This window comes from Bos taurus, chromosome 6 (assembly GCF_002263795.3).
Source record: "Bos taurus isolate L1 Dominette 01449 registration number 42190680 breed Hereford chromosome 6, ARS-UCD2.0, whole genome shotgun sequence".
Taxonomy (NCBI): Eukaryota; Metazoa; Chordata; class Mammalia; order Artiodactyla; family Bovidae; genus Bos; species Bos taurus.
In genome coordinates this window covers 36094057-36114328 of record NC_037333.1, presented here as the reverse complement: position 1 = coordinate 36114328, position 20272 = coordinate 36094057, and the positions used below count along the sequence as shown (strand labels likewise).

The window sequence follows — 20272 nt, the reverse complement described above, 5'->3', positions numbered from 1 at the left end:
TCTCTGTTTTATGAATTCATGAATAAATATTCATTGACTCATAAAATGTTAAGAGCTTCAGTAAGTCTTATGAATTATTTAGCCAGCTGCTTTGTTTCTAGGTGAGAAATTGGAGTCTCAGAGAAGCTAAACAGTTTTTCCACCAACTCAGTTAGCTTAAAAGCCAATTGTTCTGACTTCTGATCTACTCTTTCTGTGACTTGGTACTGAATCCTAGTGGACTCTAATTTACTTTGACCCTAAAAAAGAAGTTGTTGGTGTTAAAAATATAGATTATCATGACTGTGGTCTCTGAATGGAGTACTTAAGTGAGCAACTTCTATAACTTTTTTTATTGTTCCTTTCTCTTAATATTTGATAAACAAATATAAGCCTTAAATACCAGCTGCTCATCTCCTCTTCAATAATTAAGGTTATTACAGAAAGATACAAAATTGGGTAAAATAACGTGACCTTTTGTGATTTCTGTGGAATTTTTTTCTGTTATATGATACTACTAGAAATTAAAAGTTTAAATTTCTTGATATCTTGGATTTTAACCTAAAATGCTAAAGCTTTTTCATGTATTTTTTTTTTTTAATTTTTTGAGGTATAATTGACATGTCACATTATTTCAAGTGTATACCATAATGACTTGATATTTACACACACTGAAATGATCACTGTAAGTCTAGTTACTGTCTGTTACCACACATAGTTGCAAATTTTTTTCTCAGATAACTTTTAAGAATTACTCTCTTAGCAACTTTAGCAACTGAAATATGCAGTGCTGTTTTATTCTCTGTAGTCACCATGCTGTACATTATGTTACTGTGACTTGTTTTATGACTGAAAGTCTGTGCCTTTGACCCTCTTCACCCATTTTTCCCACCCTCCATCCCTTCTTCCCTCTGGCAGTCACCTAACCTGTCTCTTATCTATGAGTTTGTTGTGGTTTTGCTTGTTGAGATTCCAAGCAAATCTTGGAATATATTCACTTCCAAATATAAATAAAATTGTATTGCACTTGTCTTCGTCTGACTCACTTCAAGGTCCATCCAAGTCATTGGAAATGGCAAGATTCCATTCTTTTTGTCTGAGTGTTACTGTTCGTGCACTCAGTAAAGCCAATTTCTGACACCAGGTTGTGGGAAGGAAAATATAGCATTTATTGCAGAGTGCCAAGCAAGGAGCCCAGGGCAGCTAGTGTTCAAAACACCTGAACTCCCTAATGGGCTTCAGGAAAGCATTTTAATGGCCACAGGAGGGAAGGGAGTTGCAGGGTGTGTAATCAGCCCATGCCCAAATCTGGTTGATGGTGAGGTAAGAGGGCAGTGTCATTGTCAATCCTCGGACTCCAGTACGTCTGGGGGCTGTGTGCTCATGGTCGTCAGGTAGTAATTTCTTGGCATTTGGTGGGGATTTTAGTATCTGCTGCACAGCTCAGGAAATGTGCTCCAGGTACTGTTATCTAGGTCCTTCAGAAAGGAGCTAAAACAGAGGATGGTGGGAGGGGTCTGTTCTAGAAAGGCCCCATAACATCAGGCTTGGTTAAGTGAGTAATATTCCACTGTGTATGCCTTATCTTCTTTCTCCATCCATATATCTATGGACGCTTAGGTTGTTTCCATATCTTGATTAATAAGGCTGCTCTGAATATGGGGGTACATATATCTTTTTGAATTAGTGTTTTTTGTATTATTTGGATAAGTATCCAGAAGTAGAACAGCTGGATCATATGGTAATTCTATTTTTAATTTTTTGAGGAACCTTCATACAATTTTCCATAGTGGCTGTACCAGTTTAAATTCCTGCCAGCAATGCATGAGGAGTCTCATTTCTCTATATCCTTGCCCAAAATAGTATTTTTTGTTAATAGCAGTTTGGACAGATGTGAGGTGATACCTCAGTATGGTTTTGATGCACTCATCTCACACACTAGTAAAGTAATGCTCAAAATTCTCCAAGCCAGGCTTCAGCAATATGTGAACCGTGAACTTCCTGATGTTCAAGCTGGTTTTAGAAAAGGCAGAGGAACCAGAGACCAAATTGCCAGCATCCGCTGGATCATGGAAAAAGCAAGAGAGTTCCAGAAAAACATCTATTTCTGCTTTATTGACTATGCCAAAGCCTTTGACTGTGTGGATCACAATAAACTGTGGGAAATTCTGAAAGAGATGGGAATACCAGACCACCTGACCTGCCTCATGAGAAATTTGTATGCAGGTCAGGAGGCAACAGTTAGAACTAGACATGGAACAACAGACTGGTTCCAAATAGGAAAAGGAGTATATTGTCAAGGCTGTATATTGTCACCCTGTTTATTTAACTTATATGCAGAGTGCATCATGCGAAATGCTGGGCTGGAAGAAGCACAAGCTGGAATCAAGATTGCTGGGAGAAATATCAATGACCTCAGATATGCAGATGATACCACCTTTATGGCAGAAAGTGAAGAGGAACTAAAAAGCCTCTTGATGAAGGTGAAAGAGGAGAGTGAAAAAGTTGGCTTAAAACTCAACATTCAGAAAACGAAGATCATGGCATCTGGTCCTATCACTTCATGGGAAATAGATGGGGAAACAGTGGAAACGGTGGCAGACTTTATTTTTTTGTGCTCCAAAAGCACTGCAGATAGTGACTGCAGCCATGAAATTAAAAGACGCTTAATCCTTGAGAGGAAAGTTATGACCAACCTAGATAGCATATTGAAAAGCAGAGACATTACTTGGCCAACAAATGTCCGTCTAGTCAAGGCTATGGTTTTTCCAGTGGTCATGTATGGATGTGAGAGTTGGACTGTGAAGAAGGCTGAGTGCCGTTAAGAATTGATGCTTTTGAACTGTGGTGTTGGAGAAGACTCTTGAGAGTCCCTTGGACTGCAAGGAGATCCAACCAGTCCATTCTGAAGGAGATCAGCCCTGGGATTTCTTTGGAAGGAATGATGCTAAAGTTGAAACTCCAGTACTTTGGCCACCTCATGCGAAGAGTTGACTCATTGGAAAAGACTGATGCTGGGAGGGTTTAGGGGCAGGAGGAGAAGGGGACGACAGAGGATGAGATGGCTGGATGGCATCACTGACTCGATGGACGTGAGTCTGGGTGAACTCCGGGAGTTGGTAATGGACAGGGAGGCCCGGCATGCTGCGATTCATGGGGTCGCGAAGAGTTGGACATGACTGAGCGACTGAACTGAACTGAACTGATGATTAATGAGGTTGAGCATCTTTGCATGTGCCTCTTGGCCATCTGTGTGTTGACTTTGGGAAAATGTTAAGGTTCTCTGCCCATTGTCTTTTTTTTTTTATATTGAGTTGTATGAATTCTTTGTGTATTTTGTCAACACCTTATCAGACATATTGTTTGCCAATACCTCTCCCATTCTGTAGGCTGCCTTTTCATATTGTTGATGGTTTCCTTTGCTGTACAGAAGCTTTTTAGTTTGATCTAATTCCCTTATTTATGTTTGCTTTTTTTGTCTTTGATTTTTGAAGTCAGATCCAAAACATCACTGCCAAGACTGATTATCAAGTTGCTTACTACCTATGTTTTCATCTATGAGTTTATGATTTCAGATCTTACATTCTAGACTTTGATCCATTTTCAGCTAATTTTTATATATAGTAAGTAAGTAAGATAGTGATCATTTTGTTCATTTGTACATGCCAGTCCAGTTTTCTCAACACCATTTATTGAAGAGATTGTCCTTTTCCCATTGTGTGATCTTGCCTCCTTTTGATTGAACATATATTCACAGGCTTATTTATGAGCTTTTAAATGATAGTAATGAACAATAAGTGGATTTTCCCCAGCCTTATTGAGGTATAATTAACAAACAAAATTGTAAATATTTGAAGTGTACAATGTGATGATTTGATGCACATGTACATTGTGAAATGATTGCAAAGATCAAGTTAATGATCACATCCATCACCTCAGAGTTAACCTGTTTCCTGTGTGTCTTAAGAATGCTTAAGATGTATTCTCATCAGGTTTCCAGTGTATAATACTGTGTGACTGTAGTCACTATGCCGTACTTTAATTCCTTAGAACTTACTTGTAACTGAAACGATTGTACCCTTTGACCTACATTTCCCCGTCTCCTCCCCCACCCACCTCTGTCCCCCCATCCTCTAGCAACCATCATTCTTCTTCTATTTCTATGAGATTGGGTGTTTTTTTTTTTTTTTTTAGATACCACATATAAATGACACCATGCAGTATATATCTTTCTCTGTCTGGCTTATTTCAGTTAGCATAATGTCCATTAGTTTTACCCATATTTTTGTAAATGGCAGGATTACCTTCTTTTTTATGACTGAATAATATTTCACCGTGTGTGTGTACGTGTTTGTGTGTCTGTGTGTGCATCTCACACTACATGAGATTTATGTGTTAACTTTTTTAGCTTGGTGTAGTAGCCAAGGCAGTATAGTTTACAGTTCAGAGCACGTGCTTTACCGTAGTCAAAAAGAACCGGTTTCAGTCTCAGCTCAGGCCTGCTACCTCTGTGACTTTACACATAGTTCCTTAATTTCTGTAAGCCTAGCATCCTCATTTAGAAATGTGAATTCTAACAGTATTGTGAGAATTAAATGGGAAAAAGCATGGAAAGGCCTTACTTTGCCAAGTACTTAATAAGTCCTGAAGTGAAGTGTTAGTCGCTCAGTTGTGTCAGCTCTGTGCAACCCCATAGACTGCAGCCTGCCAGGTTCCTCTGTCCATGGGGATTCTCCAGGCAAGAATACTGGAGTGGGTTGCCATGCCCTCCTCCAGGAGATCTTCCCAACCCAGGGATCGAACCTAGTTCTCCTGAATTGCAGGCAGATTCTTTACCAGCTGAGCTACCAGGGAAGCCTGGTCATAAGCCCTGGTAGCTATTTTTCAGTAGGCAGTCTTGGGCGCCTAATGTATATCACATGCCTGGTAGTCACTGGGAATGGCGACACCTATGGGATATGGTGGCTGCCTCTGTGACATACTTAGTGTAGTGAAAAAGGAATTACAAAGAGACACAACACATGTGTGCCAAGAACTGTGGCGTACAGAAGAAACATTCTAAAGTGACTGACTTGTTTGTTTTAAAGAAGAGATGGTAGTGGCTTATTTACTTCAATTAATAAACTGCCATCATCTACACTTGGAAACCAGATAAACAGAGCACAGAATGAGTGATGCCGTGGGCTCCCATGGGGCAGCACAAGTGAGAAAGTCAGTGATACAGAGGAAATGCTTCAAAAATAAAGACTAGAGTCTACGTGACATTGGCTGTATGTGTTGTACGGGGCTGTGTTTTGGTGCCAGGATTGTGCACCGCTGTATTTGCCTGCACGCCAGTGGTACTGGGGGCCAGGCGTGCCCACTGAGGGTACAGGAGCACCCGGTGGCAAGCAGGCCCTGAGGCAGAGGCTCCCGTGCTCCCTCCCTGGCACGACAGGCGCTCATGCGGTGACTCTTGTCCCCAGTCACAGCCACAGTTAGGAAAGATTGGCTTGGGATGTAAAAAAATATTCCTAGTTCCCCAGCTCTCCAGTTCTGTATCATGTATTTATTCATTGCTCCTGTTTCATATACTTAAGAAAAATGATTTAAGGTGACAGGGACACCCCATTTCAAGCAGGAACACTTGAAATGTGATCTACCAGTGGTACTTTGCTAGTTTTAGGTTTGGGAGACTCACTTTTGGGGAATGAATGGCCCAGGTCAAGTAGCCTCTCAGAAGAGGGTCACATATCTTACCCGTTCATATACATCTTTCCAGGTTAGGGAGAGCAGTCAGGAAGCAGAATCATGATATTGCTGTTTCAATATTTAGTTCATGTAATCTGGAAACGCCAGTACTAATACCACTTCTAAAATATTCAGCATCTACAAAATAAAAATCAGTGAAATTAAACCATTAAATTTTAAATACAAAATCTCAGACTTGTAAAAAAATAAAATTTGTAGACACATAAACAGACTTTCTTATAGGCCTGCTGCTGCTTTTAACTGAACACCCTTGTTCACCTTCCACAGAGTCAGCACCTCAGTCCTCCCCAGCGGTGGGGGTCTTCTGGACCACCAACTCTCTTGCCTTGGCTCTGGTTCCCAACAGTAATTTCTTTCCAGCCATCGTACCCTGCTGAAAGCATGATAACCCTGCCCTCCAGAAGGGAGATCAGCCTAACCTCCAAAACGGCATTTTCAGGGTTTGTGGGAGAGGATGGCAGGAAAGAATTGGAGAACTAGAGTGAGTGAGAGCTAAGAAATACAGACAGAGCTGCTGATTGATGTCTGAAATAACTACATTGTACCAATAAAAATACTAGTATTCACTACGTATAGTTGTCCCTCCATATCCATGGAGGATTGATTCCAGGGGTCCCCACCCCCATATCAAAACTCTCCATGCTCAGTTCAGTTCAGTCGCTCAGTCGTGTCTGACTCTCTGCGACCCCATGAATCGCAGCACGCCAGGCCTCCCTGTCCATCACCATCTCCCGGCGAGTTGGTGATGCCAACCAGCCATCTCATCCTCTGTCGCCGGTCCCTCATATAAAATGATATATTAGTTGTATATAACCTAAGAACATCCTCCCAAGTACTTTAAATCATCTCTCGATTACTTATAATACCTGATACAGTGTGAATGCTATGTAAATAGTTGCCAGTGTGTGACAAATTCAAGTTGTGCTTGCTGGAACCTTCTGGAATTGTCAGTTTTCTCCAAGCATTTTCCATCTGAGCTAGGTATACCCTGCAGACATGGAACACGTGGATAAGGAGGGCCCACTGTATACCGGGAGGCTGTAAAGCCAACAACTGTTTTTATGGTCACTGTTAAATCTGTTTGAAGTGTGCAAAACTTTATTTTGCTTTATAGAACAACACACATGATAAAGATCTTTCTTTTTCTTTCTTTTGTTTTGAGAACAGACAAATAATGCCTAGAATAAAATCCCTTCTGAGAAGGAGGATAGAAAATTTTAAATATTGGCACATGCTTCCCCAGGATATTTGTACCTTTTGTGGGTATCTAGAGTACAAGATAACTTTGTAGAGTGCTGTTTTGTGGTGTGTGTTTTAGTTGTTTCAATTCCAAAAGTCAGAGTAATTAGAGAAGCCGGCATGAGAATGAATCAAGTCAGCCTGGGTTCTACATATAAGACTCTACACCTTGTCTCCCTGGACTGGACTCTCTTCTGTAATTAGTGTTTCTCAGTCTAGAGAAGGAACCTGTTCTAAAGGATAAACAGGGTGATATTTTTAAGAATTTCTTTTCAGTGCTTTCATTGAAATATACACGAATACAAAAGGAAGTATATATACACTTATTATTCATATAGCATTTAAACATTAGAAAACCAAAGCAGATTTACAAATTAAATATTAGCAAAACTCTAAAATAAATACAAATTAGCCTCATGGATTTAATGTGATGAGAAAGAATGCCTTTCTGAAGCGAGACCCCTCTTGCATTGTGATTAGGACTGCAGGCTGCCAGGCCTGGGGACTTGAGTTCTGTGGCTTGTTCTGTGCACCCAGGGATGATTCAGTTCTCTTTTGTCCTTTCAGCTGCTATTAAACCCTCATTCATGCAGCTAGTCAGGACTGCTGAGGCCTTTTCTTGGGCACAAATGCATCACTTACAAAGGAAGACTGCTTTTTTCCCTTTCCTTGGACGATTCAGTATACCGTGGCACCAGTGCAATCATTAAAATAAATGCAAATTATATGGTAACACATAATTATAAGGAGTTCATTCAGAATGTGTTTTTATTTTGTTTAGGATATCATTTTTTTCTTTTTTTTTTTTTTAGAAAAAACACACACACAAAATGCATAGAACACTCTCAGATTTCTGGGAATAAATCCATGGTTTTCTGTTTGTGAAATACTGCTCCAGGTCAGCGTGATCCATACTGTTGATTTTTTGTTTGATTGATTCTGTTGGGTTATGTAGCAAACAGTATTCATTAGCTTAATCTTTCAGGAGAGATTTCCTTTTTTCTCCTGATAAACTAATGTACCTCTTAGATATGTTTGTAACCTACCTATTAGATATGTTTGTGGTTGTTTTTATTTGCAGGCATACTTTGGGGATATTGTGGGTTTGGTTCAAGACCACCACAATAAAGCAAATATTGCAATACAACAAGTCACAACAATTTTTTTGGTTAACCAGTGCATATAAAAGTTATGTTTATACTGTATTAAATGTGCAATAGTATTAGGTTTAGAAAAACAATGTACAAACCTTAACTAAAAGATACTGTATTGCTAAACAAGAATGCTGGCCGTCATCTGGGCCTTCAGCAAGTTGTAATCTTTTTGCAGTAGTAGTGTCAAAGGTCAAAGATAGGTCACCATAGCAAATGATATAAGAAAGTATGAAATATTGAGAGGATTACAAAAATGTGACACAGAGACATAAGGGGAAAATGGTGCTGATAGTGGTATAAGACTAAGCGTTGCTACAGAACTTCAGTTTATTTAAAAAAAAAAAAAGATTATCTGTGGAATGCAATAAAGAGCAATAAAATGTAGTGTGCTTATCTGTTATTCCCTTCTTTAAAAGTTTATTCAGATTTCATTTACATATTGATGGAATATCTTCTGTAGGCCAAGCCAGGGACAACTTTCTAAATACCTAGTTATGGACAACTTTCTAAATATTTGATTTCTCCCAAGAGTGTGTGTACGTGTATGTTTGTAAGAGGTAGACTTAACATGCTGACAAATGAATTGCGTTATCCACTTTACCTAACAAGATTAACCTCTGAAGTCATGGTTGTAAAGCTCCTGTTTTGGTATTAGATTTCTTATAAACGAAAATTCTATTAATGCTGTAAATTATGGAGTTAGTGAAATGCTGTTTTTCTAAAGGTCCTTTAAATTTTTCTGAAGTTGTTTTCAGTGTTTTTCTCAGTCTATATTTATCAAAACAACTGGTCTATTCCATCATAACTCCAGTCAGCTGTTTAAATGGTGTTAGTTCCGTGGCCAAATAGTCAGATAGGTTATCTATTTTGTTATTTGTTTTGTTATTTGTAGGGGATAAAAAGTTCAAGTTTTGTAATCCAACTAAGAGACTTTATTTTTCTTTACACAGAAGGCTCGACCATCTATAATGCAGGTAAATGATACTTTAAAATTTATTAATGTATTTTTCCAGCAGTATTCTCTGTGGAATACTATAATATTGCCAATAATGTGTTTTCTTCTAGGATGCTGTAACGCTTTGTTCCTACCCTTTTATCTTTGATGCCCAAGCCAAGACCAAAATGTTACAAACTGATGCTGAACTGCAGATGCAGGTAACATATTTTAAAAATTATTTTTTCCTATTATGGGTTTCTTTCATCTTACACATTCAGTTGTAATTTTTCCTAACAGAAGAAGGTTCATTTGGGTAAAGTTGTAGTATAACTTTTAGAACCTATAGAAAACTTTTCAGCAATTCTCTATTGAATAAAGCAAATACAAGTGAAGGGACATTTACATAAACAGGGTTGACAAGTGTCTTCATAAAGTATCATATAGTAAATATTTGCCTTTGTGGGCCATATGGTCTCAAGTATAAAACTCTGTTGTAGCACAAAATTTTAACTTTACATAATTTTCACATGTGTGAAATATTCTTTTTTTTTATTTTTGTTTAACCATTTAACAATGTTAAAACTATTAGTAGCTCAAGAGCTGTATAAAAACAGGCAGCAGGCTGGATTCAGTCAATGGGCTATTGTTTGCTGACCCTTGATACATTATTAAATGGACCTTGGCAGTTCTTCATTGAGCCAAAACTTAAATTAGATTTGTTTAATTTAAATTTGTTTTGATTGTAAAATATAATTGGTTTTGGCAAGCCTGCAAAGGTGTTTGTGAACTAGCAATCCAAACCTGTCAATTCCTACTGCTGGTGGATATGTAACTTCATTCATCTCTCTCCCCCTTCCCCATCTTTCTGACTCTGTCTCTAGCTCTTATTTATATCTATCTCTATAGATCTGTTTTCACAGTAATATAGCCATCATATTGACAATTTAAAGCTTTTCCAGAGAAAATGGACATTTTTCAAAGAACTAAAGCTGTTTAGCAAGTGGTTATTTGGTTTCTTTTCCTGCTAATTCAAAAGTCACCATTTTTACCCAGTTACATCGTCACTTTCTTCTACTAAGATATTATTTCAGTCTTAATCCGCTTAGTCCAAATCATTTTCCTGGAATGAGTTATGGATCATATGGTTCACAAAGTGTTTCAGTTAATCTCTTTGGGTTCATCTCAGAAAGATTTGTGTGTTTTGTAAACATGACTGAGAAAATCTACGGGAAGAGTTAGGAGGAAAACAAAGAACCAGGTGGAGATGCAGCATTCTGCCCTGCCCTGTACCCAGCCGTGGTCCAAAGGCGCGGCTGACAGCCGTCTCCCTCGCACATGCGCTCTTGGGTGATAACTGTGTTCTTGGGTGTGCTGTTCCAGGTGGCAGTCAATGGGGCCAACCTGCAGAACGTCTTCATGCTGCTCACCTTGGAGCCTCTGCTGGCCAGAAGCCCCTTCCTGGTCCTTCATGTTCGCAGGAGCAACCTTGTTGGAGATGCCCTAAGAGAGCTGAGCATTCATTCTGATATTGATTTGAAAAAGCCTCTCAAAGTGAGCCCTTCAGTATATTTATCTAAATAACCTTCCTGGGTTTCTTTAAACAGTGTCAGATGAAGCAGCAAAATTAAAATCTTGGAGTACAGCCATTCATTATTTCCTTCATTCATCTTACAAGAATTTACTCGCCTCCTTCTGTCCAGTCACCAAACAGACCATCTCAACATGACATCAGATAAAAATGCCAGTGGATTATTTGAGGGACAGCAATGGCACCCCACTCCAGTACTCTTGCCTGGACGTTAAGAAAAATCCCATGGCTGGAGGAGCCTGGTGGGCTGCAGTCCATGGGGTTGCTAAGAGTCGGACACGACTGAGTGACTTCACTTTCACTTTTCACTTTCATGCATTGGAGAAGGAAATGGCAACCCACTCCAGTATTCTTGCCTGGAGAATCCCAGGGACGGGGGAGCCTGATGGGCTGCTCTCTGGGGTCGCACAGAGTCGGACACGACTGAAGTGACTTAGCAGCAGCAGCAGCAGCAGCATAGGGCCTTCTTTGTCTGCTCTTTTTCGTGTACCTGTTCCCACTCTACCAAAACCATGCAAACAGTAGCACTGCTAAAGCTTCAATTAGGTAAAACTACCAAGCCAGCATCTAGGAAGTCTTTGGATGTCAAAAATTTAAGAGAAAGAAGGTGAAAAAATAGAAAAGTGAGATTTTCTGGGCAGCTGGTCGTCTGTCCTGATAGGCCCTTTTTAGTACTCTGAAATGATTAAGAAATTGTCTTTCCTCATAAACTATGCATGCTTTGTGTTACCACTTAATATATTCTTGGGGCTTAGCACAATGCTTGGAACACAGTAGCTAGTCAGTAAATATTTAGTGAATTATTGAAGTTTTAGATCATTTATTTACCTTTCCCTTCAGAAGACTTTCCTGTTTCCAATCCTGTTGTAAACTCCTGAAATGTAATAGATAAGAAACTGATGGTATCCATGATACTGTCATCCTTTTCAGAATTTCAGTGGGTAGCATCAGTCCCATCAGTCTGCCTGGGAGTTCTCCCTAGAACTTCTGGGATAGATTTTTGATATTGCAAACAGAAGGTGCTCTCTTTGCCGCCTGTTTTCAATCACTAATTCAGATGAGACTCTTTGCTTGGTAGCATGTCTGAGTTAAGTCTTCTACTGGCATCCATATAATCAGAGTCCTTTACTCTCCTCCTGCTCTAGGCAACCTTGAGCACAGTATTCAGGATAATTTTTCTTTCTTTCTTTTTTTTTTAGCTACACTATGTGGCATGTGGGATCTTAGTTCCCTGATCAGGGATCAAACCTGTGCCCCTCGCAGTGGAAGTGCAGAGTCTTAACCACTGGACTGCCAGGGAATTTCCCAGGATAAGCTTTTTTAAGTGCTTTTTGTTTTTAGCTCTGTGCCTGAGCCCTTTCAGTAAAGTGGGGATGATAATAGTAATTTCTGTGTGTAAGACTATTCTGAGGATTAGGTTAATAGAATTTAAGTGGCTGGCATATAGAAAACTCGTAACAAATCTCGTCCTTTGGTTTGCTGTAGTTGTTACTGTGGTTGGGTCCAGCGTGCTCCATATAGATCTGTAATGGGTCTCTTTATAGCCCCTCACAGATGCGTCTGCTTGAAGTACTCCCTTCCCTTTCATATTCATCAGTTAGTTTAAGACCCCTACTGAGAGAGATTTCTGTCTTTACTCAGGTTAGTCATTGCTTTTCTCTGTGTACCAGAACATTTACCTCTCAGTGTATCTGACTCTTTGAAAATGTATTCTTGAATTGTTTTTTTTTTAATGTTTGCCTGTCTGCTCCAAATTGATGGTACATTTTCTGTGGACATCTGGTAAACTTCTGACTTTGTCTATATCCCTTGAAGTGCCCAGTAAAATTTTGTGTGATTGTTCAGTGTCTTGGTAATAATCAACAGATACACCTTGCAGTTTCATTGCAGCAGTGTATTCTGTTACATCTTCCTTTCTTTGTCCTGACTTTGGAAAGAATTTGCAAAAAAAAACCCGAAACCCATAAAATGACAATGATTTCCCTGAAGTACTAATTCTACTTTGATTATTTTAAGGTCATTTTTGATGGTGAAGAAGCAGTGGATGCAGGTGGCGTCACAAAGGAGTTCTTTCTTTTACTGTTAAAAGAGCTGTTGAATCCCATCTATGGAATGTTTACCTACTACCAGGATTCAAATCTCTTATGGTTTTCAGATACGGTAAGTTAGTAATGTCATCATTCAACAGATAGATTGAACTAAACTTCCTTTTTGTTGTCAGACCAGTCCCTAGCCTTCTGACATTTGCAAAGGGGAGCTCTAACAAAGATAATCATTTAATGTTTATGAAGAGTCTAACAGTCTTCATGTTTCCCCTGTTGCCAAGACCTCATAGTTGAGTTTTGTTGCCCATTAGTCCCATTTCCATTTCTAGTAGGTAAGCTCCAAGCTTTGTAAATCCTCGAAGGGTAGAAAGAGTATGATAAAGAAATTGGTTTTATGACATATAAAAAGTAATTGTCAAATATATCTTATTTTAATAGCAACGATAGTATGTGTATGGATACTCCCACAGATGTACACAGTTTATTTTTGAAAATGCAGTAGGAGGGCTAAGTTTTAAAAGGCATTCTCATTTCAGGCAGACTATAGTTTATTTCTTTTTCTACCGGACTTCTCTCCCTGTATCTGTATTGTTCTGAAAAGTGGCCATTAGCCTCTTGTGGCTATTTCAATTTCAATTTTATTTAGTTAAAATTAAATAATACTTGCACTTCCCTGGTGTCTCAGATGGTAAAGAATCCACCTGCAGTGCAGGAGACCTTGATTCGATTCCTGGGTTGGGAAGATCCCCAGGAGAAGGGAATGGCAACCCACTCTAGTATTCGTGCCTGGAGCATTTCACATTCCCTCAGTTGTACTGACTCCCACTCAGGTGCTCAGTAGACAAACACAGTGGCTGACATCTGGGACAGAACAGAATAGAATGTTTCCATCACTGCAGCAGGTTCTGTTGGACACCAGTGCTCTAAATGAAGATAAGCTGTTCTCTGTATCATAGATGAGCTGTAAATGCTTAACTTTGTCTACACTGCATCTTTGGGGGACAATTGAACTTTTTTTTTTTTTAATATTCTAAATATTGCAGTTCTCATCCACCTCTGATAAAAATCACTATTGTAAAACAGATCATTACTCTGTATTTGTGTTCATGTTTATGTGAAACAATGGGCATATATTAATTTTGTAACAGTATTCCAGTAATTTCTAGGGACATCTTTTTTTTTTTTTTTTTTAAACCTCATATCATTCACAAACATACACAGTTAAACTTTTGTTAGGGATATTTCTCTGTTTCAGAAGGTAACAATATTATAGATCTTTATTCTTTCATTCTGAAAATATTTTAAGGTAAATCACACATGGATTTGAGGGTGCAAGCACTGCTTTTGTTTTTAACACATTTGTGCATGTGCTTAAAGTGTTTCGTAGAGCACAACTGGTTTCACTTGATTGGCATAACCTGCGGACTCGCCATTTACAACTCCACTGTGGTGGACCTGCACTTCCCGCTGGCTCTCTATAAGAAGCTACTGAACGTGAAGCCTGGCCTGGAAGACTTGAAGGAGTTGTCACCCACGGAAGGAAGGTACAGAGCTGAAAGATGGGAGCCTGGCGTGGAAAGCAGCTCTTGGCACTGAGATTAAAGGTTGAAAGCACCACGTGTATAAGTTAGAGTTTCTCATTCGATTGTGCTGTGTATGCTTTGTCTTAAGACGGAGGTCCATAGCTGCTGGCTTGAAACAATGCCTAGGTCACTCTAGGGACAGCAGGAGAAAAAGCAAAAGGGAGGTCATAGCTGCCCAGGAATCCAAACAATCTCTGCTTTTCTTATCCTGAACAGAATATAAGGACTTTGAGATTTGTCATAGTCCATAAATAGCAGGGGAGAAAGTATTGAAAAGAGAGCCTGTGTTTTAGGTTACAGATTTCCCCATCCTTCTGTATTTCTCTTTTCTGTGTCTCCTTGACTTTCACACTGTGACCACATGTGCTGTACTTCCGGTCACCAAATGTGTGTGGGGTTCTCTCCCACGTGTCCAGGTAATTCTGCATGATGCCAGCTGGGTGTCCTGCAACTTATCTCAGTTCTGACACTGTCTACCTGGAGATAGAGTTGGATCCCACAGGTTAAGGGTTTCTAGTGCCCTCATCCCAGAGGAATTTACAAGGATTTGGGGAGCTCTGTGCTAAGGAACTGGGGGCAGAGACCAGTATATGTATTTTTTCTGTTATCTCATGGAGCCTTTTTTAGAAAGTAGTTTAATTGGGATATAATTTGCATTCTGCACAATTCGCCCAGTTAGAGTATATAATTCAGTGACTTTTCAGCCACAGAGTTTTGCAGCCTTTACTCCGTTAATTTTAGGATGTTTTCATCACCTGAAAAAGAAACCTGGTATTCTTTAGTCGACATTCCCAACTTCTTCATCCCCCAAGCTCTAGGCAACCATTAATCTACTTTCTGTCTCTGTAGACATGCCTCTTCTGAATATTTCACATAAATGCAATCATACAATATGTGGTTTTTGGTGTCTGGCTTCTTTCACACAGCATGTTTTCAAGGTTCATCTGAGTTGTAACTTGTATCAGTGTTTCATTTCTTTTTATTGTCAAATTATATTTCGTTGTATGGACATACCAGATGTTGTCTATCCATTCATCAGCTGATGGACATTTGGCTTGTTTCTACATTTTGACTGTTAGCAATAGTGCTGTTACGGATATTTTTACACACTTTTCATGTAGACGTAAGTTTTCGTTTCTCCTGGTTATGTACCTAGGAGTAGAATTGCTAGGTGAAATGCTAACTCTATGCTTAGCCTTTTGAGGAACCTCCATACTATTTTCCAGGACAGTAGAGACATGTTTTTAGTCATTTTCTTTCTGTCTCTAAAAACTCCTTTTATTTTGAGTTTCTGTGTGTTGATTTTAGGTAGCATAAGGTGAAATTTAATTTATAAAAAGATACCATATCCTTGGCTTTGTGGAAACACTATAGTTCTTTTGACTTCAGCAGAAGGTAACATCCCTTTTTTTATATAGAGAAAGAATACTGATTTTAAGATGGAGATAGAGAAAGGGTAGTCTCTAAGGTGCTCTCTGGAAATGAGATGGTCACACCACCAGTATAGGACATCAGTACAGAGGAATCACAAAGGATGTGGGGCAGGGGAGCAAGGCACAGAGAGAGGTAAAGAAAATTTAGAAGGAATATTAAAAAATGGCAGAGGAGACCAGGCAGGGTTACTTTTGTGGTAACTGAGAGTAACAGAAATGTGTGCTGTTTTTTTTTTGCCAACCTGGCTTAGAATGATATATTTCAAGTAATGATTTTGGCTGGTTAAGTGAAAAAAGATTTAAATTCTGCATGAAAAATTTTCTTTCTGGGCAACTTGTTATGGAACTGCCAGATTCTGAGCTCATTGAAGAAATGTGAATGAAGTCTAGTTATAAGAATGTATTCTCGTGACAGCTGTGATACGACCATTGCTGGCATAAACAGGTTTCAGTGTTCTTTAATGTGGCAGGTAATAGAGTTCTTTGCACACAGAGCCCCTTGCATTAACAAGTAAGACTAGATTCCTAAGTGGACACAGTGACTTTGAAGTTTGTTTTTTATGATGGGAGGATTATCCTTCTAATGCAAACAGATAAAGCCAATCTGTGGGACCACTGCAGGATCATCTCCTCACTTATCTACTTCCAAAGTATACTAGGGTTGACATAAGTGTGTCAGATACAAGGCTGCCTGATTTTCTTCTTAAATTCAGTGAGGCTTGTCAGTAGGAACAGAGAACAATTAATGAGCATCTTACAAGTCAACTGCTTGTAAGACATTTTTTTCAAAATATGTTTAACGTGACTTTCAGTGTAGATTTATGTTCATTCAAGAATCTTCTTTTGTAGCATTTCCTTGCAAATAATCTGGACATGTGACTGGGATAGAAACACCATGGCCATGTGTGATTTACCTCTTTTCTTTTCTCTGTCACACTGTGATTAGGAGTCTTCAAGAACTGTTAGATTACCCTGGGGAAGATATTGAGGAGACTTTCTGTCTCAACTTCACGGTAAGGATTTTCTTTACTTACAACCATAGCTATCTTTTTTATCATGCTTACAAGTTATAATTAGCATCATTTTTCTCCAAATCAAAGAAGAAATTCAGAGATTCTCTGAACCAAACTATTTTAGTCATAGTATCTTTTTTTCATCAATGTATAGTTGTTGTAGAATATTAGTTACAAGTGTACAGTACAGTGATTCACAATTTTTAAAGGTTAAACTCCATTTATAGTTATGATAAAATATTTGCTATATTTCCTGTGTTGTACGGTATATCTTTATAGCTTATTTCTTACGTAATAGTTTGTGTCTTAGTCCCCTACCCCTATGTTGTCCCTTCCCTCTTCCCTTTCCCCAGTGGTAACCACTAGTTTATTCTCTAAATCTGTGAGTCTGCTTCTTTTTTGTTATATTCACTAGTTTGTCGTATCTTTTAGATTCTATCTATAAGTGACATCATACAGTACTTGTCTTTCTTGGTCTGACTTATTTCACTTAGCGTAATACCCTTCAAGTCCATCCATGTTGGGGCAGATGGCACAGTTTCCTTCTTTTTTATGACTGAGTAGTATTCCATTGTGTACATAAGCCATTCATCTTTATCCATTCATCTGTTGACGGACACTTAGATTGTGTCCATACCTTGGCTATTGTAAATAGTGTTGCTTTGAACATTGGGGTGCATGTATCTTTTTGAATTAGTATTTTTGTTCTTTTTAGATATATACTCAGAAATGGAATTGGTGGATAGTATGATAGTCAAAGTATCCTGAATATTTCTGGAGTTCAGTAAATGTGTTGAATAAATGAATGAATGAATGGTTAATCTATACACTTAAGAAAATTACTGAAGCATTATTCCTCTTCACTCCTATGTTGTTGTTTGCTGCTGCTGTTGAGTCACTAAGTTGTGTCCAACTCTTTGCAACCTCACGGACTGTAGCCCTCCAGGCTCCTCTGTCCATGGGATTTCCCAGGCAAGAAGGCTGGAGTGGGTTGCCATTTCCTTCTCCAGGAGATCTTCCCGACCCAGGGATTGAACCCATGTCTCCTGCATTGGCAGGTGGATTCTTAACCACCGAGCCACCAGGGAAGCCCCTTTACTCCTATACATATAATTTATTTTCTAGAGTTCATATTTTCTCTTTGATTGCATTTATTGGCAACTCCCTATCTTAAAATAAAACTATCCTATAAAGTGCCGATGTTCTCTGATTCTTTCTCCTCCCAAGAATCTTCTGTGGTAATGTAAGTAGTAATTAAGCTACATTCATTCCTAAGGCTTCTCAGTCATTTGGGATCTAGAAAGATAAGTAGTCAATAAAATTGAAATGTTTCTTTATTCCCCCTTAAATATAGATTTGTCGAGAAAGCTACGGTGTGATTGAACAGAAGAAGCTGATACCAGGAGGAGACAAAGTGACCGTGTGCAAGGAGAACAGGTTAGTCTTGACCCTTGACTGGGCACATGTAACTTCATTTCTCGACACTTTTACTTTGAAGACAAAGACTAAAGTTAACTTTTCATCCCTTCTTCAGAGGGAATAAGAGTGGTAGGGCAAGTTTACAGATTTAATAGTGGAGGAATCAGTGGACCTCGGATCGGAAGGTAACTGTGTGTGTTCTGCATCTCTGTCCTACTGGCTTTGACCCTGGTCAACCTCATAAACTACCTGATCTCAGTTTCCTGTCCTGTCAATAGGGGGTTAAAATAACCGTTCTGTCTCCCTCATGGGAGACTAAGTGAGATAATTTATAGGAGAATATTTTGACATTTTGGAATGAAGGAGCTCCCAGCATCTATAGAAGGTTTCCAGTATCCATCAGAGTGACTGGCAAAAAAATGCTCCAAAAACTATGTGTTGAATAACCGAAAGTTATAAAAATGCTTACTATTATTGGTGGTGGTTTTATTGATGAAGAATTTGTAATGTAGATTTTAAATTAAATTCTGTGTGCCTCATGAAAATTAATTCAAGTACATCTGATTTTTTAGTATGATTTTCTGTGTTATCTCTTTGAAGGAGAAAAACATTCAATTTTGTTTGCTTTTGAATTAGAGTGAGGTTTTTGGCCATCTGCATGTTAATTAATTCAGTTTGCAAACACTGAGTGCCTGCTGTGGGCCAAATCTGTTGCTGGATTCAGGAAATAAGTAACTTTTATCCTCAGTACTAACTGGGAAGGGACAGTGTAATGAATAATTGCAGTAGATGATGGTGCGTGTGGTAGGTAAGTGATAGAACATGTGCCATGGAACCAGAGGGAGAAGCCACAACACTTTCACTGATCATCAAAGAGTGTGAGTGGGAAAAACATTTCAGGCTCAGGGAATAACATGAGTCAGATTCTCAAATTTAATACATGATAGAGAATGGTGAGTACTTGTTGGGTGGGAGCTAGTGTGTGGATTAAAGGGGGGTGCAATAGTATTGGGGTGAAACTTGTCAGATCTTAAGTGGTTTTGAAGTGGGACATGGTTGATCTGTTTTAGAATGATGACTGGTGGCCATATGGAAATGGACCATGTGTGGGGAGACCAATAGGAGACTACTGAGGTAACTCAGGTGTTAGGTACTGAGGGCCAAAATGAAGGCAGCAGGGATGCAGAGTCAGCTCTGTGTTGATTATGTAATGAACAGGAGCTAGTGCCTGATTATATATGGATCCTACTAGAGAGGCATGTATTGATAAGCATGTCTTGAGGGTTCCAATTTGGACAACAGGAAACACAATCTGTAGAGCAGGGTGGAAAGGAAAAAGAGTTCCTTTTTTTTTTTTTTTAAAGAGTTCCATTTTATAAATGTTGATTTTGACATGTCTGTGTGATACCTAGGTGATTTTGTTTAGAGCTGAAGATTTATGTATGTCTTGAAGTCTTTTTTTTTTTTAAATCAAGTCATAGTTTCTAAGTAGGATATTTCCTTTTTCTTTTTTTGCATTTCAAATTTTAATACAATTTTTAAAGGTTACTTTACATTTGCAGTTACTACAAAATATTGGCTACATTCCCCACATTGTACAACACATCCTTGATCCTGCCTCACACCCAGTGGTTTGTACCTCCCACTCCCCAGCTCCTGTGTTGTCCGCCCCCCCACCCTCACTGGTCACCACTGATTTGTTCTTTGTATCTGTGAGGCTGCTGCTTTTTTTGTTATACTCACTGATCTGTTGTGTTAGAGGTCTTACTGTCAGTAGTTTGTTTAGTTCCTTATGCCAGCCTTAACCACCAGTGAATCTGAGGTTGCCTACACACAGAAAAACGTGGTGAAGTAAAAAAAAAGCAAGGATGGGGGGAAATGTATGTTCTTAGAAGAGTTATATATATTAGAACAGAAGGGAGACTCTTGTGATGAGGACTTAAAGATCGTTAACACATCGGGTAGAGACAAAACTTCTTGACTTGAAGAAGTCGTGGGTGTGCAGAAAGATAAGGTAGGTGTCTCTCATTTTGTGCAGAAAGGTGAGGGAATGGTGGTCTCCACTTGGGAGGGTTGTGAGTGAGGGAAGCCTGGAAGCAAGGGTGGAAAAAGGTTACAGAGGTAGAGAAGT

General features: G+C 39.0%; 1 protein-coding gene across 5 annotated transcripts in view; it reads left to right on the top strand.

The window, feature by feature from the left end:
* HERC3 (HECT and RLD domain containing E3 ubiquitin protein ligase 3) overlaps positions 1–20272 on the top strand; it is a 198430-nt gene that overhangs the window by 136249 nt on the left and 41909 nt on the right. For all 5 annotated transcript variants that reach the window (XM_059887450.1, NM_001083663.1, XM_015471555.3 and 2 more), the window contains 7 exon segments: positions 9074–9097; positions 9189–9278; positions 10441–10611; positions 12665–12808; positions 14071–14237; positions 16656–16722; positions 18077–18159. In XM_059887450.1, coding sequence (XP_059743433.1) covers positions 9074–9097; positions 9189–9278; positions 10441–10611; positions 12665–12808; positions 14071–14237; positions 16656–16722; positions 18077–18159 — 746 coding nt within the window.